At 39.6% G+C, this 27,098-nt stretch overlaps 1 protein-coding gene across 2 annotated transcripts in view; it reads right to left on the bottom strand.

The window, feature by feature from the left end:
* The window catches only part of KLHDC1 (kelch domain containing 1), a 63,758-nt gene that overhangs the window by 4,191 nt on the left and 32,469 nt on the right, over positions 1 to 27,098 (bottom strand). For both annotated transcript variants that reach the window (XR_004029585.1, XM_030810128.1), the window contains exons 6-12: positions 25,276 to 25,359; positions 21,848 to 21,931; positions 21,318 to 21,376; positions 17,626 to 17,738; positions 15,770 to 15,842; positions 10,252 to 10,336; positions 6,650 to 6,702 (exon numbers count right to left, since the gene is read on the bottom strand). Coding sequence is in view for 1 of the 2 variants with exons in the window: in XM_030810128.1 (XP_030665988.1) it covers positions 6,650 to 6,702; positions 10,252 to 10,336; positions 15,770 to 15,842; positions 17,626 to 17,738; positions 21,318 to 21,376; positions 21,848 to 21,931; positions 25,276 to 25,359 (551 nt within the window). In the remaining variant the exon portion in view is untranslated. The remainder of the gene's footprint in view (positions 1 to 6,649; positions 6,703 to 10,251; positions 10,337 to 15,769; positions 15,843 to 17,625; positions 17,739 to 21,317; positions 21,377 to 21,847; positions 21,932 to 25,275; positions 25,360 to 27,098) is intronic.

Below are 27,098 nucleotides of genomic sequence, written 5' to 3'. Positions count from 1 at the left end.
AATCCAATGGAAACAGAATATATGGCTTACCATGCATAATGTTCTTTAAGTAAAAATGATTAAGACTTAATTTCAAACCAGATGAGTCTGTAGCAGCTCCTGTTTATGTTATCCTTTCAGTCGGCCCAATAACCATATACCCTTCTCCCAGAACTGTCCTTTGCTTCTGTCACCTCAAGATGAAACATCTGTTTTTATATCTGCTCCACGTTTCTTCCATAAACAACTGCACGGGGGTTACACACTTGACTTATTTGACCCAGAGAGAGCAGGGTGAAAGACAGGAACGGAGCAATACAGAAAGTGCCAAGAGACCACTTGGGTTTCTACTCTTCTTGGGGCCTGGGTGTTCATTTCTTTTCCCCTTTGATTCCATTAGACTAGAGGGCAGTATCCTTCCAAGTACAATGCCCTTTTTAATCTTATGCTATTTTGAAGAGGGTTTTGTACTGTAAAACCACAAGAAACTTAAGAACTATCAAAAAAGCATCTGTTTCAATTAATAAACTTTAATTCAAAAAAATAAGTGTTAAAAATTTTTTTAACAGACTCATTTGATTCTGCTGTGGTTAACTTTAGTTGTCATTTTTACAAGCACTTATACTCTAGAGATTTAGATGTTCTTCCATACTCTTACGAAGTTTTTTCCCTCCACTCTGGAACAACTCTAAACAAGAAGTGAGTTAAAATGTCCTGGGAGGTTGAAGTACAGGTACAGGGTTCTGTGGGAATCAGAGGAGGAGAATAACTAAGACAACCTTAGCAAGCCAGGGGAAACTCTCCAGATGGGAGGTCCAAGCTGAGACCTTGAGATCCTTAACAAATTAAAGAAACAAAGATATTCCAGCTAGAAGAACCACATTTGCAAAGCCCTAGAGATGAGAAATAAGATTACAGAAACTGCGCTTCTATTGTCTAAATACAGCTGGAGGGCAGAGCATGAGAGTGGGGCCTGGCCAGAGCGAGACAGATAAATGGAGGCCCTGAGTACCATGCGAAGGAATCTGCAGTTTGTCTCTGGCAGTGGGAGCCAAGCAGGAATCATCACAACACAACATGTAATACGTCAGCTTTCCATAGTAATATATAAGAATATTTCATAACTAATTTTTTTTTTTCCTGAGATGGAGTCTTTCTCTGTTACCCAGGCTGGAGTAACAGTGGCCTGATCTCAGCTTACTGCAACCTCCCACTCCTGGGTTCAAGCAATTCTCCTGCCTCAGCCTCCTGAGTAGCTGTTATTACAGGTGTGCACCACACCACGCCTGGCTAATTTTTGTATTTTTAATAGAGATGGGGTTTCGCCATGTTGGCCAGGCTGGTCTTGAACTCTTACCTCAGGTGATCCGCCCACCTTGGCCTCCCAAAGTGTTGGGATTACAGGCCTCACTGTGCCCAGCCTCATGCCTAACTTTTTTATAATAGCCCCAAATTCCTAAATTGCAGATATCCTAAATATCTATTAACAGACTAGTTAATAAATTGTATTTTTTTTTTTTTTTTGAGACGGAGTCTCACTCTGTTGCACAGGCTAGAGTGTAGTAATGTGATCTCAGCTTACCGCAGCCTCCGCCTCCCAGGTTCAAGCAATTCTCCCGCCTCATCCTCCCGAGTAGCTGGGACTACAGGCGCGTGCCACCGCGCCCAGCTAATTTTTTTGTATTTTTAGTCAAGACATGGTTTCACCACCTTGGCCAGGCTAGTCTTGAACTCCAAATTCCTGCCCTTGGGTGATCCACCTGCCTTGACCTCCCAAAGTGCTAGGATTACAGGTTTGAGCCATTGCCAATAAATTTTATTTCCACAAGATAGAACCTATATAGCCATTACTAACTTAAGTATAGATTTATTACACTGAATGATTATTTACAAGAAAGATATTACAAAACAGCCTGCATAATTTGATCCTTTATACACACTCACATATACATATATGTTTACTGCTCTTGCTGAGGTTTCCAATGACCTCTTAGCATGATTAAGTTCACTCTAATCATTTAATAAAATCATTAAAATCATGTATATATGGTTATATATTGGTCATTATATAAATGATTTATATATAAAATCTCTCTCTGCTGGGCGGGGTGGCTCACGCCTGTAATCCCAGCACTTTGGGAGGCCGAGGCAGGTGGATCATGAGGTCAGGAGTTCGAGACCAGCCTAGCCAATATGGTGAAACCCTGTCTGTACTAAAAATACAAAAATTAGCCGGGTGTGATGGTGCGTGCCTGTAATCCCAGCTACTCGGGAGGCTGAGGCAGAAGAATCGCTTGAACCTGGGAGGTGGAGGTTGCAGTGAGCCAAGATCGCACCACTGCACTCCAGCCTTGGTGACAGAGTGAGACTCTGTCTCAAAAGAAAAAAAAAAGAAAAAAAATTTCTCTCTCAGTATATGTATTTAACTTTCTTTTGTATCCAGCCTAGTTCACCTGCACTTCATTCTCTTGCCAGCAATTTTAATCCCCTTCACCGTTTCTGTTACCCATCCCAGCCAAACTGCAATGATGGATAAATTCAGCTGGTCATCTCCTTTCCGCACCTGCGACCCAGCTGTTTAGTGCTACTGGGGAAAGTCATGTTTCTCAGCTATGATGCCACTATATATTGATGATATTCTACCTCAGCTGCGTGCTACTTTGTTATATATCCCACAGACAGACGTCAGCATCTTCCTGCAGTCACCTAGGCAGCTACTTCAAATCTTCACCATTCATCTTAAGTTCTTATCCTCACCTCTCTTTTCTCTTATCAGATGACCTCACTATCAACTAGAACTTCTCAATGTCCTGCCCCAACCCAAAAAGTTTTCTATCTAGATATCTATACTTCCTTCTTTCTCCACTATTTTAAAGAAAAGAATCCTTTCTCCAGTCAAGGACTAATTTAAAAATCTGTTTGCTAAAATCACCTTCTCAAGACACTGCTCTACCCGCTTTTCCTGCATTTTCTTGTGTTTCTAACAACCTACTCTCCATTGGCTTCTGCTGCCCAACTGGCATATAAACAAACATATTCATCCTCCCTTGGTCTTGGTGCTCTTCCCCAGAAGTCACCCTTCACCAACAGAGAAATGGTGGAGAAGGGGATTAAAATTGCTGGCAAGAGAAAGAAGTGCAGGTGAACTAGGCTGGATATGAAAGAAAGTTAAGGCCAGGTGCGGTGGCTCACGCCTGTAATCCCAGCACTTTGGGAGGCCAAGGCGGGCAGATCATGAGGTCAGGAGATTGAGACCATCCTGGCTAACATGGTGAAATCCCATCTCTACTAAAAATACAAAAAATTGGCCGGGCGTGGTGGCGGGCACCTGTAGTCCCAGCTACTCCGGAGGCTGAGGCAGGAGAATGGCGTGAACCCGGGAGGCGGAGCTTGCAGTGAGCCGAGATGGCACACTGCACTCCAGCCTGAGCGACACAGTGAGACTCCATCTCAAAAAAAAAAAAAAGAAAGAAAGTTAAAACTGGAAGGGTGGAAGGGTCTTATTATTTGGAAAACTGAGAAGAGTCCAAGGAGTAAGGCAGTATAAGAATTAAAAGGGTAAGAGGTTTCTGGTCCAAGAGGATGATGGGAGTTTAAGATTTCACAGGTGTAACTGTGCTGAGCAAGGTCATAAAGAATGAAAAGAGTTCTCCACACAGACGCTAAAATCAGTCAAGAAAAGGGACTGTGGTGAGCCAGGGCCAAAGTCCTCAGTGACTAGGGGAAAATGAGCCGGAGGTTAGTAGATGGCAACACCTGCATGTGAAACGATAAAACCTGGAAGCAGTGGTGAGAAGTGAGACTACAGACACTGGATCTTTGACTGTGAAAATGGAGATGAGGGAAAATACATACTATCCACAGTGCTTTTCAATCCAAATGTTCTAGGATCTCTTTACAGTAGTCTTTCCTTGTTCAGATCTCCCTTCTCTTGGTTTTTGTGCTACCATTATCTCCTGGCTAGCCTTCAACTTCTCTGGTCACTCTCTTGCTGCCTCCTTTTCTTCTCCCTACCCCTCAAATGTAGTTAAGTTTCTAATGCTGAATTGTTGGCTTCCTCCTTACTCCTAAAACTCCTCCTGGCCAGAGCTAATCCACACTTACTGATTCTCCAATGATTCTGAAATTTTATGTCTGGCCCAGACCTCTTTCCATATATTTAAGCATTTAATGGATAGCTCCACTAGAGTTCCCACAAACACTTAGCATGTCCAAAACCAAACTCATCATTTCTACCCTTATGCCATCTTCAGACTGCTGCCTTTCTCCACATCCCTCCTATCATTAATTCTTCCCACTCCTTTTCCTTGGCATCTATTTAACTACCAAGTCCATTCTCCCTCCTAAATGTCTCCATCTCCCTTCCTTCTCCAGCCCCATTGATACTTTCCAGATCAGACATTCACTCTGTACCTGACCACTGTAATAGTCTCTTTACCGATTTTCTTTACCCAGTCACACATCCCTTCAATTTTTCATCCACTCTGTTGCCAGAGGAATTGTCTAACTTGTAATATGATCATCTTATCCTCTTCCTCCAAATTTTTCAATGGCTCTTGATTTCTTTTACACCAGATAGTGTAAAAGAGAGATAAAGTTCTAGATGACATATGATTTCTGATTTCTTGTCCAACATCATTTCTTGCAACTCTCTGCCTCACACTACATTCCAGGAATGCTCAAGAATTCAGCATCCAGAACACACTATGCTTTTATATATATCTTTACACTAACACCCTTGCACTGTTTGTTCATGGCAAATTCTTAGCTCAAATCTTTCTTCTGCAAAGACTTCCCTAACCTTTGCCATCTTAATCATAGACAGACAAAAGGCCTTCTTCTCCAGTATTCTCATAAACTTTGTATATGTTTCTCTTAAGGCAATTTCCTTTTTCTATTGTAGAAAAAGTCTGGAAGCTTGAAAGTCTACCTTCTATATTATTAGCAAGTTTAGGGAAAGGCCATGCCTTCTTATTTCATGGCGCAGTGCCTTCCCAAGTAGGCACTCAAGTGTTTCTTGATCCCTGCACATGAGGAACTTGCAATCCAAAGTGCAGGCCACACCCTGGACTAATTAAATCACCATCTGTGGGGGCAGAGCACAGGCATTAATTTTTTTGAAGCCCCTCATGAGAGTTTAGTTTGAGAACTACTGTGCTAAGAGAAGGGGTAGTTAAGAAAGATGTCAGAAAGGTCCAGTTTGAGCTACTCTAATGGTTTTCAGGTGGTTCATGTTATAGAACATCTAAATGTTACAGTATACTCCTTGAAATATAACATGTCCCCTCTCTTTATCTCTCTCTTCCTCATATGTCTTCGATTATGTTATTCCCTCTGCATAAAATTCCCACACTTGTTCACTGGGCAATTTCTACATCTCTCAAATCCTTCCTCCCAACTCTCACAGGTAGAAATAGGGGCTTCTTCCATAATCCTCCCACTAAACTTTGTATAGATTCTTTTTAGAGCAAGAATGTATGAGCTAAGACACTATAAGTCATATCACCAACTTAATACTAGCTTTGGGGTTAAAAAAGAAATTATTCTATATTAAATGTCTGTGTATGTGTGTATATACAGTCAGCCCCCTGTATCTGTAAGTTCCTCCTCTGTGGATTCAACCAACTGCAGATTGAAAATGTAGTTAGGCTTATGACAGTTGCATCTGTACTGAACATGAACAGACATTTTTTTCTTGTAATTATTTCCTAAACAATACAGTGTAACAATTATTTTCATAGTACTTAAATTGTATTAGGAATTATGAATAATATAGAGATTATTTAAAGTATATAGTAGGATGGGCATAGGTTTATATGCAAATACTACATCACCCTATATAAGAAACTTGAGCATCCATGAATTTTGGTATCCGAGTGGGGGTTTTCCTGGAACTGATCCCCACAAATACCAAGGAATGACTGTATATGACATATATATGATATATATTATTAGGCACATTCCAATTTCCAAAAAGTTAAAATGTGAAAAATGTCAGGCTTAGAATTAAGGAAATATAGTATGTTTAATATTACCATATAAACTAAAGGCAATCTTACAAACAAAACAGTGACTGTATTGTATGTGTACACACACACACACACACACATATATACACAAAATATATATACACACACATATGTATATATGTGTGTGTTATATATATTTATTTATTTATTTATTTTTTGAGAAGGCTTTCAGTCTATTTCCAGGCTGGAGTACAGGAAACATGATCATAGCTCAATGCAGCCTCAAACTCCTGGGCTCAAGCCATCCTCCCACTTCAGCCTCCCTAGTAGCCACAGTAGCCAGGACTACACACGTAAGCTACCACGCCAGCTAGTTTTTTTTTTTGTAGAGTTGTGGGTTTCACGATGTTACCCACACTGGTCTTGAACTCCTGACCTCAAGTGATCCTCCTGCTTTGTCCTCTCAGAGCACTCGATTACAGGTGTGAGCCATCACGCCAAGCATGTATATTTTAATTTTTAAAACTCACATTGGTGTATAGTTCACCATTATAAATTTGATTATACTCTTAGGAAGATGTGAACATATTCTTGAATTCATGTAATAAACAACCTGAAAAATATTTCAATGCTTCCCAAAAATGAGAAGGAAATTATCATATATTCATAGCAAATATACAGAAAATATTAAATTTGCTTACCTGAGTAGTGAATAAGGCTGTGTTTGAAAGATCAATAAATCATTGCAGTGACCCTAATCAACATAAAAAAGGCATTGTTTTTTGATAAAAATAACAATGAATAATTGAATGTTTCTTAATTTTATAAATGTAAAAGGTATTGTATAAGGCAGCAAATAAATCTAGTTGTTGACACACACACATAAATTCATGCACACACATAAACATACACGTACATACATATACCTGCTACCTACAAACTTTGAGTTTGTGGTTTCCAATTTTCAGTGACCAAATTTTAACCTAACCAATAGCCTACATAATTGCAAATTTGAAAATAAGAAATACATTCTTCACCGAGAAGTGAGTTAAAAAATAACAGTAGTGGTTTTCTTTTCTTTTTTTTTTTGAGATAGAGTCCCGCTCTGTCACCCAGACTGGAGTGCAGTGGTGCAATCTCTACTCACTGCAACCTCCAACTCCCAGGTTCAAGCGATTCTCTTGCCTTAGCCTCCTGAGTAGCTGGGATTACAGGTGCCCACCACCATGCCCCGCTAATTTTTTTTGTATTTTTAGTAGAGACAAGGTGTCACCATGTTGGCCACGCTGGTTTCGAATTCCTGACCTCAAGTGATCCACCCGCCTCAGCCCTCAGCCTCCCAAAGTGTGATTACAGGTGTAAGCCACCACACCCAGCCCAGTAGTGGTTTTCAAACTTTTTTTTTTTTTTTTTTGGAGACAGGGTCTGGCTCTCCTGCCCAGGCTGGAATGGAGTGGCGCAATCAGAGCTCACTGCAACCTCTGCCTTCCTGGCTCAAGCCATCCTCCAATCTCAGCCCCGCAAGTAGCTGGGACCACAGGAACAGGCTACCACGTCCAGCTGTTGTAGAGACAGGGTTTCACCATGTTGCCCTCACTGGTCTCAAACTCCTGAGCTCAAGCAATCTGCCGGCCTCAGCCTTCCAAAGTGCTGGGATTACAGGTGTGAGCCACCATGCCTGGCACTTTTTTTTGTTTTTAAGTTGAACTTTTTCTTTCAAATAACTCATATGTAAAAATTTCCTCTTTATCTTGTCCTCCTTTTCCAGGTGGTTTCAAGATTCCCTGAGAATTTTTTTTTTTTTTTTTTTTTTTTAGGATGGAGTCTCGCTCTGTTGCCCAGGCTAGAGTGCGGTGGTGCGATCTCGGCTCACTGCAACCTCTGCCTCCCAGGTTCAAGTGATTCTCTTGCCTCAGCCTCCTGAGTAGCTGGGATTACAGGTGCACACCACCACACCCTGGCCAATTTTTGTAATTTTTAGTAGAGATGGGGTTTTGCCATGTTGGCCAGGCTAGTCTTGAACTCCTGACCTCAGGGTGATCCGCCCACCTCAGCTTCCCAAAGTGCTGGGATTACAGGCGTAAGCCACCACGCCCAGCCCTCCCCGGGAATTCTTAATTTGAAAGTCAAGATTTGGAAGATTATTTGAATAATGAGTCTCTCATCTAAAAGTTAATGTGGTAGAAAAGTCACAGAAAATGTATCTAATCCTTTCAAATAGCTCTTTAGAATTTCATAATTTATGATCATGCTTTTAATCAGAATTCCTGTTTTCATGATAAACTTTGTATCCTAAATGAAGATTTTAGTGCCAAGAAAAAGAAGACAAACCACAAAATTTGCTTTTTTAATAAATGCAAAGTTGTAGTTTTAATCTTTTAGTGAAGCACTGAATTCTCAGCCAAAGAAAGCTCTAAAACTTTGAATATCCAAAACATTTAAGTTAGGGGCTTCATAACTACAAAATAAAGCAAATTCCCTGGAGAGAAGCCATCCTATTTTGGAGTTTGTCACTCCATAGGGGCAGCTCTGGAGATAACTGCGCCTGAAGAGATAAAAGGGAGCTAGTGCCCCCTGGGTTAGGCTCTGGCTCACCGTACCCCATCCCTGATGGCTCAGAATCCTCTATTTTTGAGTGTCCTACACAAAACCAGATCAATCATTCCTGAACTCCTGTCCCATTGTGTATAGTGTATAAATACGGCCGCCCTGCTCTGAATTTCCCAGGGTGCTAGGAGTGAAAGAACCATACTCTCCAAATGCTACTCATTTATACCTCTGACCTTAGTTTTATCAAATTTTAAAATTGAAATGCTTTAAACTTGAATGTAAAACAGCTGAGTAAAGCAGTCGTAAAAGATATATAGTAAAAAAGAGAATAGGCCAGGCACGGTGCTGATGCCTGTAATTCCTGTACTTCGGGAGGCTGAGGTGAGTGGATCACTTGAGGTCAGGAGTTCAAGACCAGCCTGGCCAACATGGTGAAACCTCATCTCTACTAAAAATACAAAAAATTAGCTGGGCGTGGTGGCACACACCTGTAATCCCAGCTACTTGGGAGGCTGAGGCAGGAGAATCGCTTGAACCCAGCAGGTGGAGGTTGCAGGGAACCGAGATCATGCCACTGCACTCCAGCCTGGGTAACAGCGAAACCCTGTCTCAAAAAAAAAAAAGAAGAATATACTTGGAATATTTCAACAAAGTAGTTTCCTCTTGAAGGGGCAAGCTAGTAGGTAAGATTCAGAAGGAATAATCAGGTGGCTTCAACAGTACTGATGATGTTCTAACTCTAAAATTAGCTAACAAAATTTGTTGGTATTTATTACACTTAGCATCTACATTATTAATATTCTTTTTATGTATCAAATATTAGATACAAATATATATTTCTTTGAGACAGGGTCTCACTCTGTCACCCAGACTGGAGTGCAATGGCATGATCTTGGTTTGCTGCAACCTCCATCTCCTGGGTTCAAGTGATTCTCGTGCCTCAGCCTCCCGAGTAGCTGGGACTACAGGCATGCACCTCCACACCTGGGTCATTTTTGTATTTTTAGTAGAGATGGGTTTTTGCTGTGTTGGCCAGGCTGGTCTCGAACTCCTGGCCTCAAATGATTTGCCTGCCTTGGCCTCCCAAAGTGCTGGGATTTAGAGGCGTGGGCAACTACACCCAGCCTACATACAAATATTTTAATTCAATAATATTAGAGAAACCCATGTAAGAGAAAAGAGAAAGAGGAGACATCCTTTAAAAGGTCTACTTAATAATTTTGCTAATCAAACTAATAGACCTATTTTGATTTGTAAATCCAAAATATCCAGAAAGGCTTCATAAAAGCCAGTCATCCTTGCTGGGCACAGTGGCTCACGCCTGTAATCCCAGCACTTTGGGAGGCCGAGGCGGGCGGATCACGAGGTCAGGAGATCAAGACCATCCTGGCTAACACGGTGAAACCCTGTCTCTCTACTAAAAATGCAAAAAATTAGCCGGGCATGGTGGCAGGCCCCTGTAGTCCCAGCTACTGGGGAGGCTGAGGCAGGAGAATGGTGTGAACCTGGGAGGTGGAGCTTGCAGTGAGCCGAGATCACACCACTGCACTCCAGCCTGGGCAACAGAGCAAGACTCCGTCTCAAAAAAAAAAAAAAAAAAGTCAGTCATCCTGAAGATTAATTAAACCACAGAGTAACATTTCATGCCCTTCATATTTTGCAATGTTAGAATATCAACATTCTTGCTGAATAGCCATTTAGTGTGAATAACACAAATACTCAGAGGAAATAGTTAGATATAAGATTTTCTTACTGTATCCAAGGCAAGTAAATCATCTTTGCTCCCACCAAATACCATTATTTCATTTTCTTTTCCCAAACAGGCTGTGTGCCATAACCTATGATTGAAAATTATAAACAGAAACACTATCATGGGAGAAACTGTACATTATATATAAATCAATTCTAAATTTCATACTCTAAAATGTAATCTATTTAAAAGAAACATGATTGAACTTGAACCTTTGGAATATCCTAAAAAGGGTTATAAAGATTCCTCTAGAGTTCATTAAATCACACCATTAAAGAGATGACTGTCTCTGTTTTTTGTTTTTGTTTTTGTTTTTTAAAGAGACGAGGCTAGTTTTGAACTCCTGGGATCAGGTAATCCTCCTGCCTCAGTCCCCTGAAGTGCTGGGATTATAGGCATGAGCCACCACACGCAGCCAGAAATGACTCTTAATAACTCTACTATATCCTTCAATACTTTTATAACCTTTTTCTCTCATACATATTATCCCTGGAGTGAAATAAATTAAAAAGGAACTGATCACCTTATTGCTGAAACAGGCACTTTCCCATTTTCTTATTACTATCTGCCATGTTACTGTTCTTATAATTTTTGTCTTTTTTTTTTCCTACTCTATGTTCCCCATCACCCAGCAAATCCAATTTGGCACTCCTTCACATTTCCATTGTCACACTACTCATCACTCTGAGTACAGAACACCATAATATGTTCCTAGTTTTTCAGTCTCTCATCTCCTCCAGCTACATATGACTAATAACAAATATTTTTCAAATATTGTCTCTAACCATGGAAATTTCCTGATGACAAAGTATCTGCACTACCAATAGCTGTTTTTCCTAGCCTAATATTTGTGATAAACCACTGTTTCTTTTTCCCACAAATCTTTAATTCTTGGCTTTTCCCAAATGAGCCCTCTACTTAGCTAAATTCATTTCCTTGCTTCCCCTATGAGAAAAGCTTATTATCTATCTCTAGGCTTTTGTTCACTCTGTTTCTTATGCTTAGAATAATAAGCCATTCTTACTGGGCCTTAAAAACAGGCTCCAAACACCCAGAAAGTATTCCAAATACCCACCCAAAACTGGTTCTGTCACCATCTTTATTCAGCACCCTTTAATGTTTATGTGCTCATTTTACACTTGCCTCACTTACATTTGAGGAAGAACTGCTCTGCATGCTACTTTAGCTGTTCGACTAGCTAACTAAGATTATGAGGTCCTTGAGGTAAGAAACTGTCACAGTGGTGTGCTGGAACTGCCTTACTGGCTAGCAGAAGCTGATTGTACATATCTGCATCCAATTCCACGTGCAGTGACATCACGTTGGAAGCTTGAAATCGGCCATGGTGGGAGTATTTACACCTTGGAAATCAGCAAATGCTACAAATTAGGGCACCCTCCCACCTGGAGAGTGGTTGTTGGCCATTATCAGCACACCATGGGAACCTGAGGAATCTAATTTTATGGCTTCTTAAAAATGCCTCATGTGGTGTTCTGTACCCAGTAGCTGCTCAAAAACTTGTGATTAACAAATGCAAACATGAGGCCGGGCACGGTGGCTCAAGCCTGTAATCCCAGCACTTTGGGAGGCTGAGGTGGGCAGATCACAAGGTCAGGAGTTCAAGACCAGCCTGGCCAACATGGTGAAACCCCATCTCTACTAAAAATAAGAAAAAAATTAGCCGAGCGTGTTGGCGCATGCCTGTAATCCCAGCTACTTAGAAGGCTGAGGCAGGAGAACTGCTTGAACCCAGGAGGTGAAGGTTGCAGTGAGCCGACATCACACCACTGCACCCCAGCCTCGGCGACAGAGCAACACTCTGACTCAAAAAAAAAAAACCAAACAAACAAAAGAGAACATGAAAAAAAAACATGATATATTCAGTCATTAGATATACAAATTATTTCATAAAGGAGTAGAGCATCTAATATTCTTTTGGAAGTGGTCTGATAGTTCACATCTATTTCCAATATCACATTATTAACAAATAATAATTTTTGCCTATAGTTTCAGCTACTCAGGAGGCTGAGGCAGGAGGATCGCTTGAACCCGGGAGGCGGAGGTTGCAGTGAGCCGAGATCATGCCACTGCACTCCAGCCTGATGACAGAGCGAGACTCCATCTCAAAAAACAAACAAACAAACAAAAAATACTAATTTTATAGTTTAACAAAGTTGACTATTTCCAGAGTAAGAGAACTCTCAAAAAAATTTCCCAATTTTAGGGGGTAAATTAGGGATTTTTACATAGTCATTGCTTTGACTTTTAGAGTACTTTGATTCCTTGTTTTTTTTTTTTTTGAGACAGGATCTGGCTCTGTCACCCAGGTTGGAGTGCAGTGGCACAATCTCTGGTTCCTCCATCCTCTGTCTCCCAGGCTCAAGTGATCCTCCCACCTCAGCCTCCTGAGTAGCTGGGACTACAGGCACATGCCACCACACCCAGCTAATTTTTTTTTTTTCAGAGATGGGGTTTCACTGTATTATCCAGGCTGGTCTTGAACTCCTGGGCTCAAACAATCCTCTCACCTTGGCCTCCCAAAGTGCTGGGATTATAGGTGTGAGCCACCACACCTGGCCTTGATTACTTTTCTTAATATACCAACTGTTGAAGCAACAGATACCTAAAACAATTATAAATCATAACTTATTTTATTACCACACAACTTATTTTATTTTTTCTACTTCCCAGGAACTGGGACACATAACTGATTTTTAGTACATTAATCCCTTTTACTTAAATTTCACAAGTGCAAACAGTAGAATTATGCACAATTTGTTAAACCAAATACTTTCCTCAAACAATCATGTACACATTCAATGACAAATGCACTTGTGGCCCAAAACTGAACTAAGTCATTAGAGATGTTGTTTGGGAAATACTCTGCCCAATTCTCCAACTCTTATCTTAGAAGATACATTGATAAAAATCTTCAACAAGAACCCAGATTACGTGGTGGGATTGAGGATGTGGACTGGAAGAGGGTTAGGTAAAGGAGAGAGAATACAAAAAATGCCCTTATACATGGGAAGGAACAGATTAATTTCCTGGAGAGAAGGCTATGTATGTGTAACCTTGGTGATACTCATGAGATCCAACAGTACTTGGGGCTCTATACACTAATATTTTCTCTAACATCTTTTTCAGACACATAAAAAAGGGTCCTTGCTGATAGCCAACTATATAGGCTATCAGATCTGGCTACATATATGGCTTCTCAGCCATAGGTTTACCTAAGGTGAGACCCAGAGAATAGGAGTGCTACACTGTAGAACAGTCGTTCTCAACCAGGGGCTATTTGTCCCCTAAAGAAGCATTTCACAGTATATGGAGATATTTTTAGTTGTCACAACTTGGGGAGAGAAAAGGTAGTACAACTGGCATCCACTGGGTAAAGGACAGGGATGCTGCTAAACATACTACAATGCACAGGACACCCTCATGACAAAGAATTATGTGGTCCAAAATGTCAGTAATGCCAAGGTTGAGAAACCTAGCTGTACAGTTCTAAGAGGAGAATTGGGCAGCTTACATTTCAAATTACAACTTGAAAAATTTGTACAAAATGCTTATAGATCTTAGCTAAATTGTCACTTTTATAAAAATTAGTATATATATATAGACACATATATATGTTCTCCTTACACTCAACTGTATCCCACCTGTTCTTCTCCTCACCTTATACCTGTAGATCTGCCTCTGTCTTATCTGCCTTAGGGAAACTCTGGCCATTTCATCATCGAAGAACACTGGAAAGCCTTTCCTGCCTTGATTTTGGTGACATCTAGCTTGCAACCTGATGTTTTTTCTACAGACTGATAGTTTATGTCCTTTCACAGCTGCTCTAAACTTATCACCTAAACATTCTAATAAAGCATATTATTTACATGACACATCAGCTGAATTAAAAGAAATCTTTTTACATAGCTCTAGTTCTAACTAATAGTATATTATAGATAATAGTTGTGTTGCTCTAATTACTCATTAAGGGTTGAAATATAAAATAGGAGCAATTTTAAAATTAAGCATTTTTACTAATACTTTGGTCTATAATTAATACATTCATACAATCAAACAACTGGAATAAACTAAGAGATTATCTAGTCCAACTCTCTTATTTCAGAGATGAAAAAGTCGATGCTCAGTTTCTTTCTTTCTTTTTTTGAGACAGGGTCTGGCTCTGCTGCCCAGGCTGGAGTGCAGTGGTGCAATCTCAGCTCACTGCAGCCTCAACCTCTTGGGATCAAGTGATCCTCCCACCTCAGCCTCCCAAGTAGCTGGGACTACAGGTATGCACCACCACACCCGGCCATTTAAAAAAAAAAAAACTGTAGTGATGGGGTCTCACTATGTTGCCCAGGCTGCTCTCAAGCTCCTGGACTCAAGTGATCCTCCTGCCTCGGCCTCCCAAAGTGCTGGGATTAATAAGCGTGAGCCACCACGCCTGGCCAATGCTCAGTTTCCTTAAGTGACTTTTCAAAGCCAAAAAAGTAGGTAGTAGCTGAGCAAGGACTAGAACTCTGAGCTCCCATGTCTTAGTACAAAACTCTTTACATTAAAAAAAAAAAAATTTCAAAAGAGCCAGAATTGTTAAAGTAATACATTCCAATGAATTTTTATACATGAAGACATAAGAATCACAAATGCAATTACGAATTCTAAATGTACTGTGAATATTAATATAGATACATATACCAAAATAAATATAAATATTTTCAGGCCTTTTTCTCAAGTAAGCTGTCATTTATTAAATAACAAAATATATATCATTAAATTGATTTCACACTATCATAAATAATCTGTATTTTTAAAATTCTAAAATACATAGCATAAAAAAGAATTACCAGTTATAATGATCATAATGTGCTGAATCTGAATTTCCTATGAAGATATTATTTTACTATTCAATAAAATTAGAAAAAAATAAGAATTATAGTACAAATGTGGTTTTCTTTGTAGTCTAATAATAGTATATAACTTCTAAAATTTTTAATCCTATAATATACCATAAATAAATAACATATTTTCGTTTTCAAAAAATTCCCATCAATGAATATATTATGCAGTTAATAAAGATTAATAATAACCTGCCATCCACTGGATCAACATGGAAGCAAATTTCCTGACTAATTTGCTTTAAACCTCTTCCAAAAACAAATAACTACTATTAAAGCCAACCCCATTTTTGTCTGCTTATTAAAAATATTAACATTAAAAACATTAATCTCATATGATGCTTTTAATTATGTTAATCTTCACAGTTATCAGGCAAGATTATGCATTTACATAAAAGAATAACATTTTCAAATATGCAAGTATGGGTGAAAACTGGATAGATCATTTCTAACAATCAGATATAATTAAAGTAATAATTAAATTATTTAGGTAACATCAAGCTCATTTGAAAGACATCCTTCTCAATGGCTTATGGTTTCAATGGCAAACACTATAAATTCAGTACTATATTTTAATACTTTAAAAATTCTTAACTATTTTACTATTTGTCAATTTCTAGACTTACCTAGGTCTTGTTTTAGGTAAATGTGTAAGTTGTTTCCAACAATTTGTTGTAACATTATGAATCCAACCATCACCTGTAATATCATGACAGTTCAGAAATTAAGATTAGGTCTTTGGGATACAATTTTAATTTTCCCCCAAATTTATCATGCTACATTTAAATGACTATCTTTTCTGAGTGCACCTATTTTATCATACAAATTTTCAAACATTTACAAAAATAGAGTGACCATGACAATGAACTTCCATATATCGCAGATTCAACAACTATCAAGACTTTGCTACATGTGCTCCACTTATCTTTTTGTTATTCTTATTGCTTAATTTTTCTAAATGAAATCCTAGATCTCCTATCATTTTCTCCATACATACTTCAGTATGCATTACTGAAAATAAAAGGACATTTTTTACATAACCACAATGCCATTATCGCAGTCAACCAAACTGAAAAAAATGTCTTGGGATCATCTAATATCCATATGACCAAATCTTAGACTGAAACAGAATCTTTAAGGGAGGAAATTGATTAGCTTATGAGTTAGGACATTTAATTTCCCATAGGTCAATGACCAAAAACAGAAAACAGCAACTAAAAACACTAGAGATCATGAAGATATGATATTCAACAGCCCCTAGTGAAATGTACAGATGTTAGTTTTTTGTTAGATTCCAAATCTCTTTTAATTAAAAATCTCACAAATTGGAGAAGTATAATAATATGCAAGAATAACTAACATCTCCTACTAGGAACTGTTGTTTCTCCAACTAATCTCTGGAATTTGTTTGGTGGCCAGCTGACTGCCAGACACACAGCTGATGCTTGATAAACTTTTGTTGAAAAATAGTTGTTTCCAGACCCTAATATATAATTATATAAATGTTTTAATAGTGTATAATGTTTCTTAATGAAAACATCTCTAGCCAGAGAAAACTTCTGGGTTAAGAAAATAGAAAACGGCCGGGTGCGGTGGCTGACGCCTGTAGTCCCAGCACTTTGGCAGGCTGAGGCGGGTGGATCACGAGGTCAGGAATTCGAGACCAGCCTGGCCAACATAGTGAAACCCCACCTCTACATACAAAAATTCGCTGAGCATGGTGGCGGGCACCTGTAATCCCAGCTACTCAGGAGCCTGAGGAAGGAGAATCACTTGAACCCGGGAGGTGGAAGTTGCAGTGAGCCGAGATTGCACCATCGCACTCTAGCCTGGGCCACAAAGCAAGACTCCATCTCAAAAAAAAAAGGAAAGAAAATAGAAAACATAAAACATCTAACATGCCAAATTAAGAAGTCAATATTCTTGGTCATCTGTCTATCCTGATGCCACAGTTCTACTGCTGAAAGAAAAACTGCATTCCAAAACGCATAGCCACTGGGACCAGCAATGACAGGAGTTTAAAAAACCTAGCTAAACACTTTCCTCTACAGCTCTGGAACAAAAAGAGAAGCAACTAGGCTTCCCATTTTGTATTTCCAGGGCCTTCTAAGAAAGGCTGCTCTTCTAACCCCCTAGCCTGGAGTACAGCAAAAGCGAACAGTGCAAGCATCCTACCCTACAGTACAAGCAGCTGGATCAAAAATCAGCAGATACAGAATCACAGAATATAGTAGTAGAAAGGGGCTTTATTTCATCTAGCTTCAATCACCCTTTCCTCTTCTCTTTCCCTAGAAAACAGGGGAATGTGGAGAGCCAAGGGTACAAAAGCAAGGAGGTCATAATTCATGCAAGAAAATAGTTGAGGATAAAGGCAAACCAGAAAAAACAGGAAAAAAGAAAGATTTACTTCACTGTAAGTATGAAATACAATTAAGGAAAAAGAATGAGACAATAATTATAGGCTAAACCTTAATCAACTTACTTAATGGGATATTATCTGCACTTAGTCCACCACATAGGAAAAGTTTATCATCAGCTATAGGTGTCAAAGTATGCCATGACCGATGTTTTGGGCTTTCTCCATTAATAGTAATCCTGTGGCAAGGAGAAAAAAAAGTCTAGGTACTATATTAATCAAAATAAAAGGTTTTTAATCATCTTAGATCTTAAAAAAAATCTGCCCTCACTGCTCCAAAAAACTTTTACTAGTCCCACCTACATGAATATTTGAAAAACATTATTAAATTCTTAGATGAATTTTAAAAATCTTTCCATTTAATGACCATTCCACCCGGCTACACAGTGAAAATAAAAGTCAATTCTCAGCCGGATGCAGTGGCTCATGCCTGTAATTCCAACACTTTGGGAGGTCGAGGCAGGTGGATTGCCTGAGCTCAGGAGTTCGAGACCAGACCGGGCAGCACGGTGAAACCCCGTCTCTACTAAAATACAAAAAATTAGCTGGGCCTGCTGGCATGTGCCTGTAGTCCCAGCTACTCAGGAGGCTGAGGCAGGAGAATTGCTTGAACCCGGGATGTGGAGGTTGCAGTGAGCCAAGATTGCACCACTGCACTCCAGCCTGGGTGACAGAGTGAGACTGCTTCTCCAAGAAAAAATAAAAAAAGTCAATTCTCCGTTAATGCACAATGCATACTCAGCATCATTCTTATTGGTTAATCAGCTGCTTCCTTAGTTTTTCAACACAATTTTTTTCATGTCTGTAACTTTTTACTGTTGTTTCATAGTTAATTTTGTGTTTTTAGCTGATTTCCCCAAGGATATTACGGGTTTTTATATTGTTGTTTTTACTTTGATCTACTTCTAGAATTTCCCAAAACATTATCTTCCTCTGAAAATGCTAGCTATTCTAACTTCAAAATAAAAGCATGAAAGCCATTCCAGATCCAGGGTAAACCTCTAAGGATTTCTCAAAAAAATTAAAATAAAAATAACAAACAATGCCAGGCAACCAGGTGGGCCTCACCTTTCTGTAATCCACCCGGCACCTTTGGGGAGGCCCAAGGCAGGAGGATGGCTGAACCCAGGAGTTGCATGAGCCGAGATGGCCATGACTCCAGCCTGGTGACAGAGCGAGACTCCATCTCAAAAAAAAAAAAAAAAAAAAAAAAAAAAAAAAAAAAAAAAAAAAAAAAAAAAAAGTGGACAGACATCTGGCAAAATAGAGACATTGTCTCTTAAAACAAAAGAAAACAGAACAACAAGAATAATCATAATAATAAAACGGACATTTAAAAGAGATGGGGCATGAAAAATAAATACATAAGCAAGTGTCTGTAATCCCAGCTACTAGGGAGGCTGAGGCAGGAGAATCACTTGAACCTGGGAGGTGGAGGTTGCAGTGAGCCAAGGTTGCGCCATTGCATTCCAGCCGGGGCAACAAGAGCGAAACTCCATCTCGAAAAAAAAAAAAAAATACAATAAAATAAAAAAGCATAAGTTAGAAGCAAAAGAACTTAATTTAGGAGGTGAGAAGATACCATTCTTCCACAGTCTGGAATGTTCCAGAATATCACAGGCCATTTTTGGAAGATACAATTTGTTTTTTACAAAACGAAAATATTTTTACTGTTTGTGTTGATTATAAGAAACTTTTTTTTTTTTTTTTTTGAGGCAGAGGTTTGCTCGTTTCCCAAGCTGGAGTGCAATGGCGTGATCTCAGCTCACTGCAACCTCCGCCTCCCAGGTACAAGCAATTCTCCTGTCTCAGCCTCCCAAGTAGCTCGGTTTACAAGCATGCACCAATACACCCGGCTAATTGTTTTGTGTTTAGTAGAGACGGGGTTTCACCATGTTAGTCAGGCCGGTTAAGAACTCCTGACCTCAGGTGATCCACTGGCCTCGGCCTCCCAAAGTACTGGGATTACAGGCATGTACCACTGCACATGCCTGGTTTTATTTTTATTATTATTTTTTGAGACAGAGTTTCCCTCTTGTTGCCCAGGCTGGAGTGCAGTGGCACGATCTTGGCTCACTGCAACCTTCACCTCCTGGGTTCAAGCGATTCTCCTGCCTCAGCCTCCTGAGTAGCTGGGATTATAGGCGTCCACCACCGCTCCTTGCTTTTTTTGTATTTTTTAGTAGAGCCAGGGTTTCACCATGTTGGCCAGGCTGGTCTCAAACTCCTGACCTCAGGTGATTCACCCGCCTTGGCTTCCCAAAGTGCTGGGATTACAGGTGTGAGCCACTGCACCCGGCCTAGATTGAACATCTTTTAAAAATAATTTTTACCTATTATTATTTATTCTGTGAGTTGTTCATGCATGTTCTTTGTCCACTTTTCTATTGGATTATTTGTCTTTTTTTAACCGATTTACTGAGTTCTTGTGGATCTTTGCCCTGACATCTTTCTGTTAAAAATCTTGCAAATATCAGCTGGGCACGGTGGCTCACACCTGTAATCCCAGCACTTTGGGAGGCCGAGGCGGGCAGATCACAAGGTCACGAGATCGAGACCATCCTGGCCAACATGGTGAAATCTCGTCTCTACTAAAAATACAAAAATTAGCTGGGCATGGTGGTGCGCGCCTGTAGTCCCAGTTACTCCAGAGGCTGAGGCAGGAGAATTGCTTGAACCCGGGAGGCAGAGGTTGCAGTGAGCTGAGATCATGCTACTGCACTCCAGCCTGGTGACAGAGCAAGACTCTGTCTCAAAAAAAAAAAAAAAAGCTGCAAATATTGTTTCCAGTTTTTTGTTTGCATTTTACAATTTGCCATTTAATTTTTTGTGGTACATTTTTCTATAGAGAAATATTTAATTTTTAAGTGGTCTTATCGATCAGTCTTTTCATTTATGAATTTTGAGTTCATATCATCTTTTTTTTTTTTTTTTGAGACGGAGTCTCGCTCTGTCCCAGGCTGGAGTGCAGTGGTGTGATCTTGGCTCACTGCAAGCTCCGCCTCCCGGGTTCACGCCATTCTCCTGCCTCAGCCTCCTGAGTAGCTGGGACTACAGGCGCCCGCCACCACGCCTGGCTAATTTTTTTTTTAATTTTTAGTAGAGACGGGGTTTCACCATGTTAGACAGGATGGTCTCGATCTCCTGACCTCGTGATCCGCCCGCCTCGGCCTCCCAAAGTGCTGGGATTACAGGAGTGAGCCACCGCGCCCGGCCAAGTTCATATCATCTTTACAAAGCTTTCTCCATGCCAAGATTTTAAAGATAATCTGCTATATTTTCTTCTGAGACTTCCATGGTTTTATGGTATTTAATGGTCCTTATACTTTGGAATAATATATCGCTCTGATTCCATCTCATTATACAAATTGCTAAGTTGATAGCTAAATATATTTGTTCTATTGTTAAATACATATTATGAGCTACAAATAAAATCTGACTTTACTCTATTACCTGTTCACCTGAGATGACCCCATTCAACCACTTCTTCATTTCTTCTACTGATCAATCCTCAAAAAAATACTTAGTATAAAACCAGTACTTTTATATAATCTAATTTCAGCTGTTAGTATTTTCATGTTTTATCTTGTTTGGTTAAGGAACAAACTCTATTTAAATCTATATAGTCCTTGCTTAGACATATAATCTGAAGGAAAAAAATACCAGTTCAGTTTTAAAGACCCACATTTGGATTATGGACACATACAGACACACACCCATGCCTATAGATTAAAACGTACTTAAGACTTCAAACTTACCTTCCAGACCAAGTCCAGGTGTCTAGGTTTAGATAGTGCAAATCATTCATCCTAGTTTGCTAAAAGAAAAGTGTGTTACGTTGGTAAGTATTTCACATCTTTTATCAGCTAAAATTTTTCTTTTAAAGTAAGTTCAGATTAAAAATAGACTATCTCTATTTTACTTCACATGAGAAGTTTAAATATTGGAAAACGATGCTAAGCATTAATAAGACTGACACAGAGCTCCCAAATCAATGTGTCAAAGGGGAAAGGAAGAAATAGGTTTAAATTCACAGGCTTTAGATGACAAGAAATTAATTTTTTCTGATACTGCACTGAAAGATTCTCCTCATTAAAATATGATTTATAATCATCTATGATTGTTCACGTATGGTCTGTTTACAAATTAGAAGATAAATAAAAGTTAGTATGGAATGCCATTTTAATCTCTAGATTACATGAATGTTCAATTATTCCACAAAATCAGAGGATAAATTTTTATAAGGAGCATTGCACATAAAAATACCATTTCCATTAAAAACACTAACCAGAACACGTCCGCCAAAGATATAACCCTTGTTTCCAAGAACTGCACACGTATGCGCGGCTCGTGGCTGTGGTGGAACTCCACCCTGCAAGTAGACATCAGAACAGATTGCAAAGACTTGAAATATCTGTAATAAAGTTACATTTCTATGCTCAGTATGAGAAAGTCTTAATCACTAAGTTATCATTACCTATGTAATTCAATTAAAAACGCTAATGCAAAAGTTTATTCTAAATAGTACTAATTGTAGACAAATACTATTCGTCAGAATAAATCTTATTCTCCCTGATCTTTACTTTTGAAAATGTTTTTCTTATACGTCTGACGCTATTTAGCAAAATAAGGTTTCGTGTAAATTTTTGTTTGAAATACTGTATAAAGATTTTAAAATCAAATTTTAAAATGTTCTCTCTCTCTCCTCTCTCTTTCACACACACAGAGCTCCTATTAGAAGTGAGCAGTGCATATTGCGATTATCTCAGAAACTCTGTAAAATTAAAAATGGACCCAAAACTCTTGGTGCTTCAATTTTTTTTTTCTTTTTTTGAGACGGAGTCTCGCTCTGTCGCCCAGGCTGGAGTGCAGTGGCGCAATTTCGGCTCACGGCAAGCTCCGCCTCCCGGGTTCACGCCATTCTCCTGTCTCAGCCTCTCCGAGTAGCTGGGACTACAGGCGCCCGCCATCACGCCCGGCTAATTTTTTTGTAGTTTTTTTAGTAGAGACGGGGTTTCACCGTGGTCTCGATCTCCTGACCTCGTGATCCGCCCGCCTCGGCCTCCCAAAGTGCTGGGATTACAAGCGTGAGCCACCGCACCCGGCCAGCGGATCTTTTCTTTAGAGAAGTTTCGCTTTTTGTTTTGAGGCAGTCTTGCTCTGTCGCCAAGGCTTGAGTGCAATGGCGCGATCTCGGTTCACCGCCACGATCTCGGCTCACTGCCACCTCCACCTCCTGGGTTTATGCGATTCTCCTGCCTCAACCTCCCCAGTAGCTGGGATTACAGTTATGCAACACCAGGCCCGGCTAATTTTTGTATTTTTAGTAGAGATGGGGTTTCGCTCTGTTGTCCAGGCTGGTCTCAAACTCCTGGCCTCAAGCGATCTGCCTGCCTTGACCTCCCAAAGTACTGGGATTACAGGCGTGAGCCATTACGCCACCCTAGAGAGGTTTTTAATTGGTGGAAAAAGTGAGTATCATGAGTAGATGAATGAATAAGATTTGAGGGAAGAATCTTCTGCATAATTTCCATATTTTCATGGGAGATGCCTTTATGTATGTATTTTAATTTCAAGTTCTGAAAGAACCTGACATTTTCAGCTCACTGGCTACTCAAAGTGGGAATAGGAAATTAAAGCTCTGCATCCAATATCATAACTTCCTAAACTTTTCAGGCTTATTTGAATAACTGTGCTGAGGTCAACTTGGTAAGAAATAATTCAGATATTGCCTATATAACACTTAAATGAGAACCATTTAAGAATTTTGGTTCCCAGCCCTTCCAGCAAAACAAAATTTTTATTATTATCCCAGGCTTGATCTGAAATTTTGAAGAATTCTTCTACTATATAGAAGAGAATAGAAGAGCACTGGAAATCTGAAATTTATTGCCTGGAAAAGAGGATCCAGAGAATGACCAAACTCTAACACTTACTATTTTGCATAGACCTTCCCATCATTTCCATGAACAGAAGCTGGACTGTAAGGAATTCTGGTCATATATGTGTATTAGTAGACACATACGTAACTGCACATATATGACCTGCTTAGCATTCCACTCTTCAATTCTGGTAAGCTTATCAGTCACAATACCCTGCTGTTCCTAGTAATGAACATGTGACTCAAGACTGGCCAATCATCCCTTTGGCATCAGGAATTGCTGTAAAGAGTAGGAACATGCCCAAGTAGAGGCAGAGTCCTTTTCTTTTCTTTTCTTTTCTTTTTTTTTTTTGTAGAGACGGAGTCTTGTTCTGTTGCCCAGGCTAGAGTGCAGTGGCGCAATCTCTGCTCACTGCAACCTCCGCCTCCCAGGTTCAAGCAATTCTCCTGCCTCAGCCTCCCGAGTAGCTGGGACTACAGGCGCATGCTGCCACGCCTAGCTAATTTATTTTGTATTTTTAGTAGAGACAGGGTTTCACCGTGTTGCCCAGAAGTTGCTCGAACTTCTGAGCTCAGGCAATCTGCCCGCCTCGGCCTCCCAAAGTGCTAGGATTATAGGCGTGAGCCACCAAGCCCAGCCCTTTTCTAAGACTAATATATAGACGTTGAGAGAGTACAATACAAATAACTGTGTGTGTATCCAGGACCATATTCCCTCCTAAACGAGCCAGTGTGTCTCCCAGAGACGGAATCAAACAAGCACACAAAGAGAAGCAGAGAAAAGCAGACAGAAAGACAGAAAGTACTGCGAGGATGCTGAGTAACCTGCTCTGGTTCCTGAGGCCATGGTCCCTGCGGCTCTTCCTTCTACTTTGTGTGCCATTCCAATATGCTTTCCAGCTATGTGAGAATTCATTATTGCTTAAACTACTTTGAATTTGTGTTTGGTCACTAACAAATGAAAGAATGCTGATAATGTATTTTTTGTCATGCCATGATTGCATGTACCTCTGAATTCAAGGGTATATAAAACATGGGCTTTGTTATAAAAGGATTTTTAAAAATAGGCCTTTATTAAATCAGGGCATGACACTCGTGGGTGAAGAATGATGATGGCACCTCATTAAAAGACTTTTTTTCTAGAAAACCTTAGCTGACAAGGAGAAGAATATGCATTTTTTTGGTTGTATTTATTTATTTTGAGAGATGGGGTTTCACTATGTTGCCCAGGCTAGAATGCAGTGGAGTGCAGTGGCTATTCACAGGTGTGATTGTAGCACACTACAGCCTTGAACTCCTGGACTCAAGTGATCCTCCTGCCTCAGCCTCCTGAGTAGTTGGGACTACAAGTGCCATCTACGGTTCTGATGTTTTTCTTAATGCTATTAATAAAAGTACTCAAGAGAACTACTTGGTATGTGATTACAAACTTAATTACAAAAATCCAAATAACAGGCCGGGTGTGGTGACCTATAATGCCTGTAATCCGGGCACTTTGCAAGGCTGAGGTGGGCAGATCACTTGAGGTCAGGAGTTCGAGACCAGCGTGGCCAACATGGCAAAACTCCGTCTCTACTAAAAATACAAAAATTAGCCAGGCATGGTGGTCCGCGCTTGTAGTCCCAGCTAGTCAGGAGGCTCAGGCAGGAGAACCACTCGACCCGGGAGGTGGAGGTTGCAGTGAGCTGAGATTGTGCCACTGTACTCCAGCCTGGGCAACAGAGCAAGACTTTGTCTCAAAAACACACACACACAAAAAAAAAACCCCAAAATCCACAGTAAAAAAATTGATTTTTAAATACAAATATATAAAGATGACTTTTTACAACACTTACTTTAATTTCTGGTTGAAACCAAGTCTGTGACTTTGTGTCAAATATATGGACATCATTATGCCATCCCCAGAATATCTGCTCTTCCTAAAAGAGAAGTGTTTTAAATATCTCAAAGCTTTAATAATTTTTACATTATTATTACAGTCTTATCACATATTTACTGGTAAAATAATAGACACCTTACAAAAATAAGAGTCAAGTGTTACCATAGTCACAAAGCCAATGGATACACGGGTACCTCCCAACGCGTGGTCCCCAGACCAGTAGCAGCACCACCTGGCAACTTTTCTTCTCATAGTATAGTTTGCAGTGAATCATAATTTTATTTGTTGACAATCTTTATATTTTCTCAAAGGATTATCTTTTTTAAAATTGCAGAGGGTGGAATGATGTTTACATTTTTAAGTCTGTTTTCCTCAAGTACATGCTCAGAACTCATTTTTGCCGTAATAAACTTTAGAGGGTGGGTCATGGTTCCTGTTTCCAAAAACTTCCAATCACTTCTACTTCACCAAGCAATTTGTTCTTATAGATTAAACTTATGACCACTCTCTTCTTTATCTCCTAAGATATAAAATTCTTGGTCAGCAAGGCAAAGACTTAGCAGCTACACCATATTTAGCATCTCCCAGGGTGCTGAAATCCTCTATCACTACTCTAGATGATCTCTGTGCCAGTTTTATACTGTGTGTCAGAAAGACATCATTTTTTTTTTTTTGTCAGGCCTTGTTAAGCAAGTAAAATAAGCTAAACAATTTACTTAGTTTAGACTCTATTTTTAAATTTTATTTAAATTGAAACAGGGTCTCGCCATGTTACCCAGGCTGGTCTCAAACTCCTTGGTACAAGTGATCCTTCTGCCTCAGCCTCCCTAGTAGCTGGGATTATAGAAATGTGCCACCACACCCAGCTCATTCAGAGTCTAAATGAAAAACCCATTTGTGTTCCAGAAACTTCAGGACATGATAATTAGCTTAGTAACTGTATTGTAGGAGAAAAAAATTGAGTTATTTCACTGATGAATAAAAATAACTAGACATAAATAGAAGTTATATTCCTGAAAATTCTCAGCAATACTTTAAGTAGCAAAGCTTTAATGATATATCATTTTTAAAACTCAAAAACAACGCCGGACGCGGTGGCTCAAGCCTGTAATCCCAGCACTTTGGGAGGCCGAGGCGGGCGGATCACGAGGTCAGGAGATCGAGACCATCCTGGCTAATACGGCGAAACCCCGTCTCTACTAAAAATACAAAAAATTAGCCGGGCGTGTTGGCGGGCGCCTGTAGTCCCAGCTACTCGGGAGGCTGAGGCAGGAGAATGGCGTGAACCCAGGAGGCGGAGCTTGCAGTGAGCCGAGAGCGCGCCACTGCACTCCAGCCTGGGGGACAGAGAAAGACTCCGTCTCAAAAAACAAACAAACAAACAAAAAAACTCAAAAACAACATAGAAACATAGGGAATTTTCAATAATATCCATATACAAAGCAATATACATGAAATGTGTGTGTATAGATATATACACACATATATATATACGTATATATTTATTTACACTAATGTAGAATAATATACGCTAGTAGAAGGTAAAACTAATAAGACTGCATCTTGGTGGTAGGATCAATGGTTTTTTAAATTATCTGTTTAAAAATTTCATTTTTGTAATTCATGACTTCTTTCATTAATAATGATTTATTGTCTAATCAGTAAGAATAAGTAGAAAAATTAATATCATTACCAACTGACTCTTATCTAGAGGCCAGTCTGACCTGTGAATAATTCTAGTGGACATATCTAAAAAGAGGTGTATGTCAACAATAGCTA

Source organism: Nomascus leucogenys, chromosome 1a (assembly GCF_006542625.1).
Source record: "Nomascus leucogenys isolate Asia chromosome 1a, Asia_NLE_v1, whole genome shotgun sequence".
Taxonomy (NCBI): Eukaryota; Metazoa; Chordata; class Mammalia; order Primates; family Hylobatidae; genus Nomascus; species Nomascus leucogenys.
This window is presented reverse-complemented; position numbering and strand designations above follow the sequence as displayed.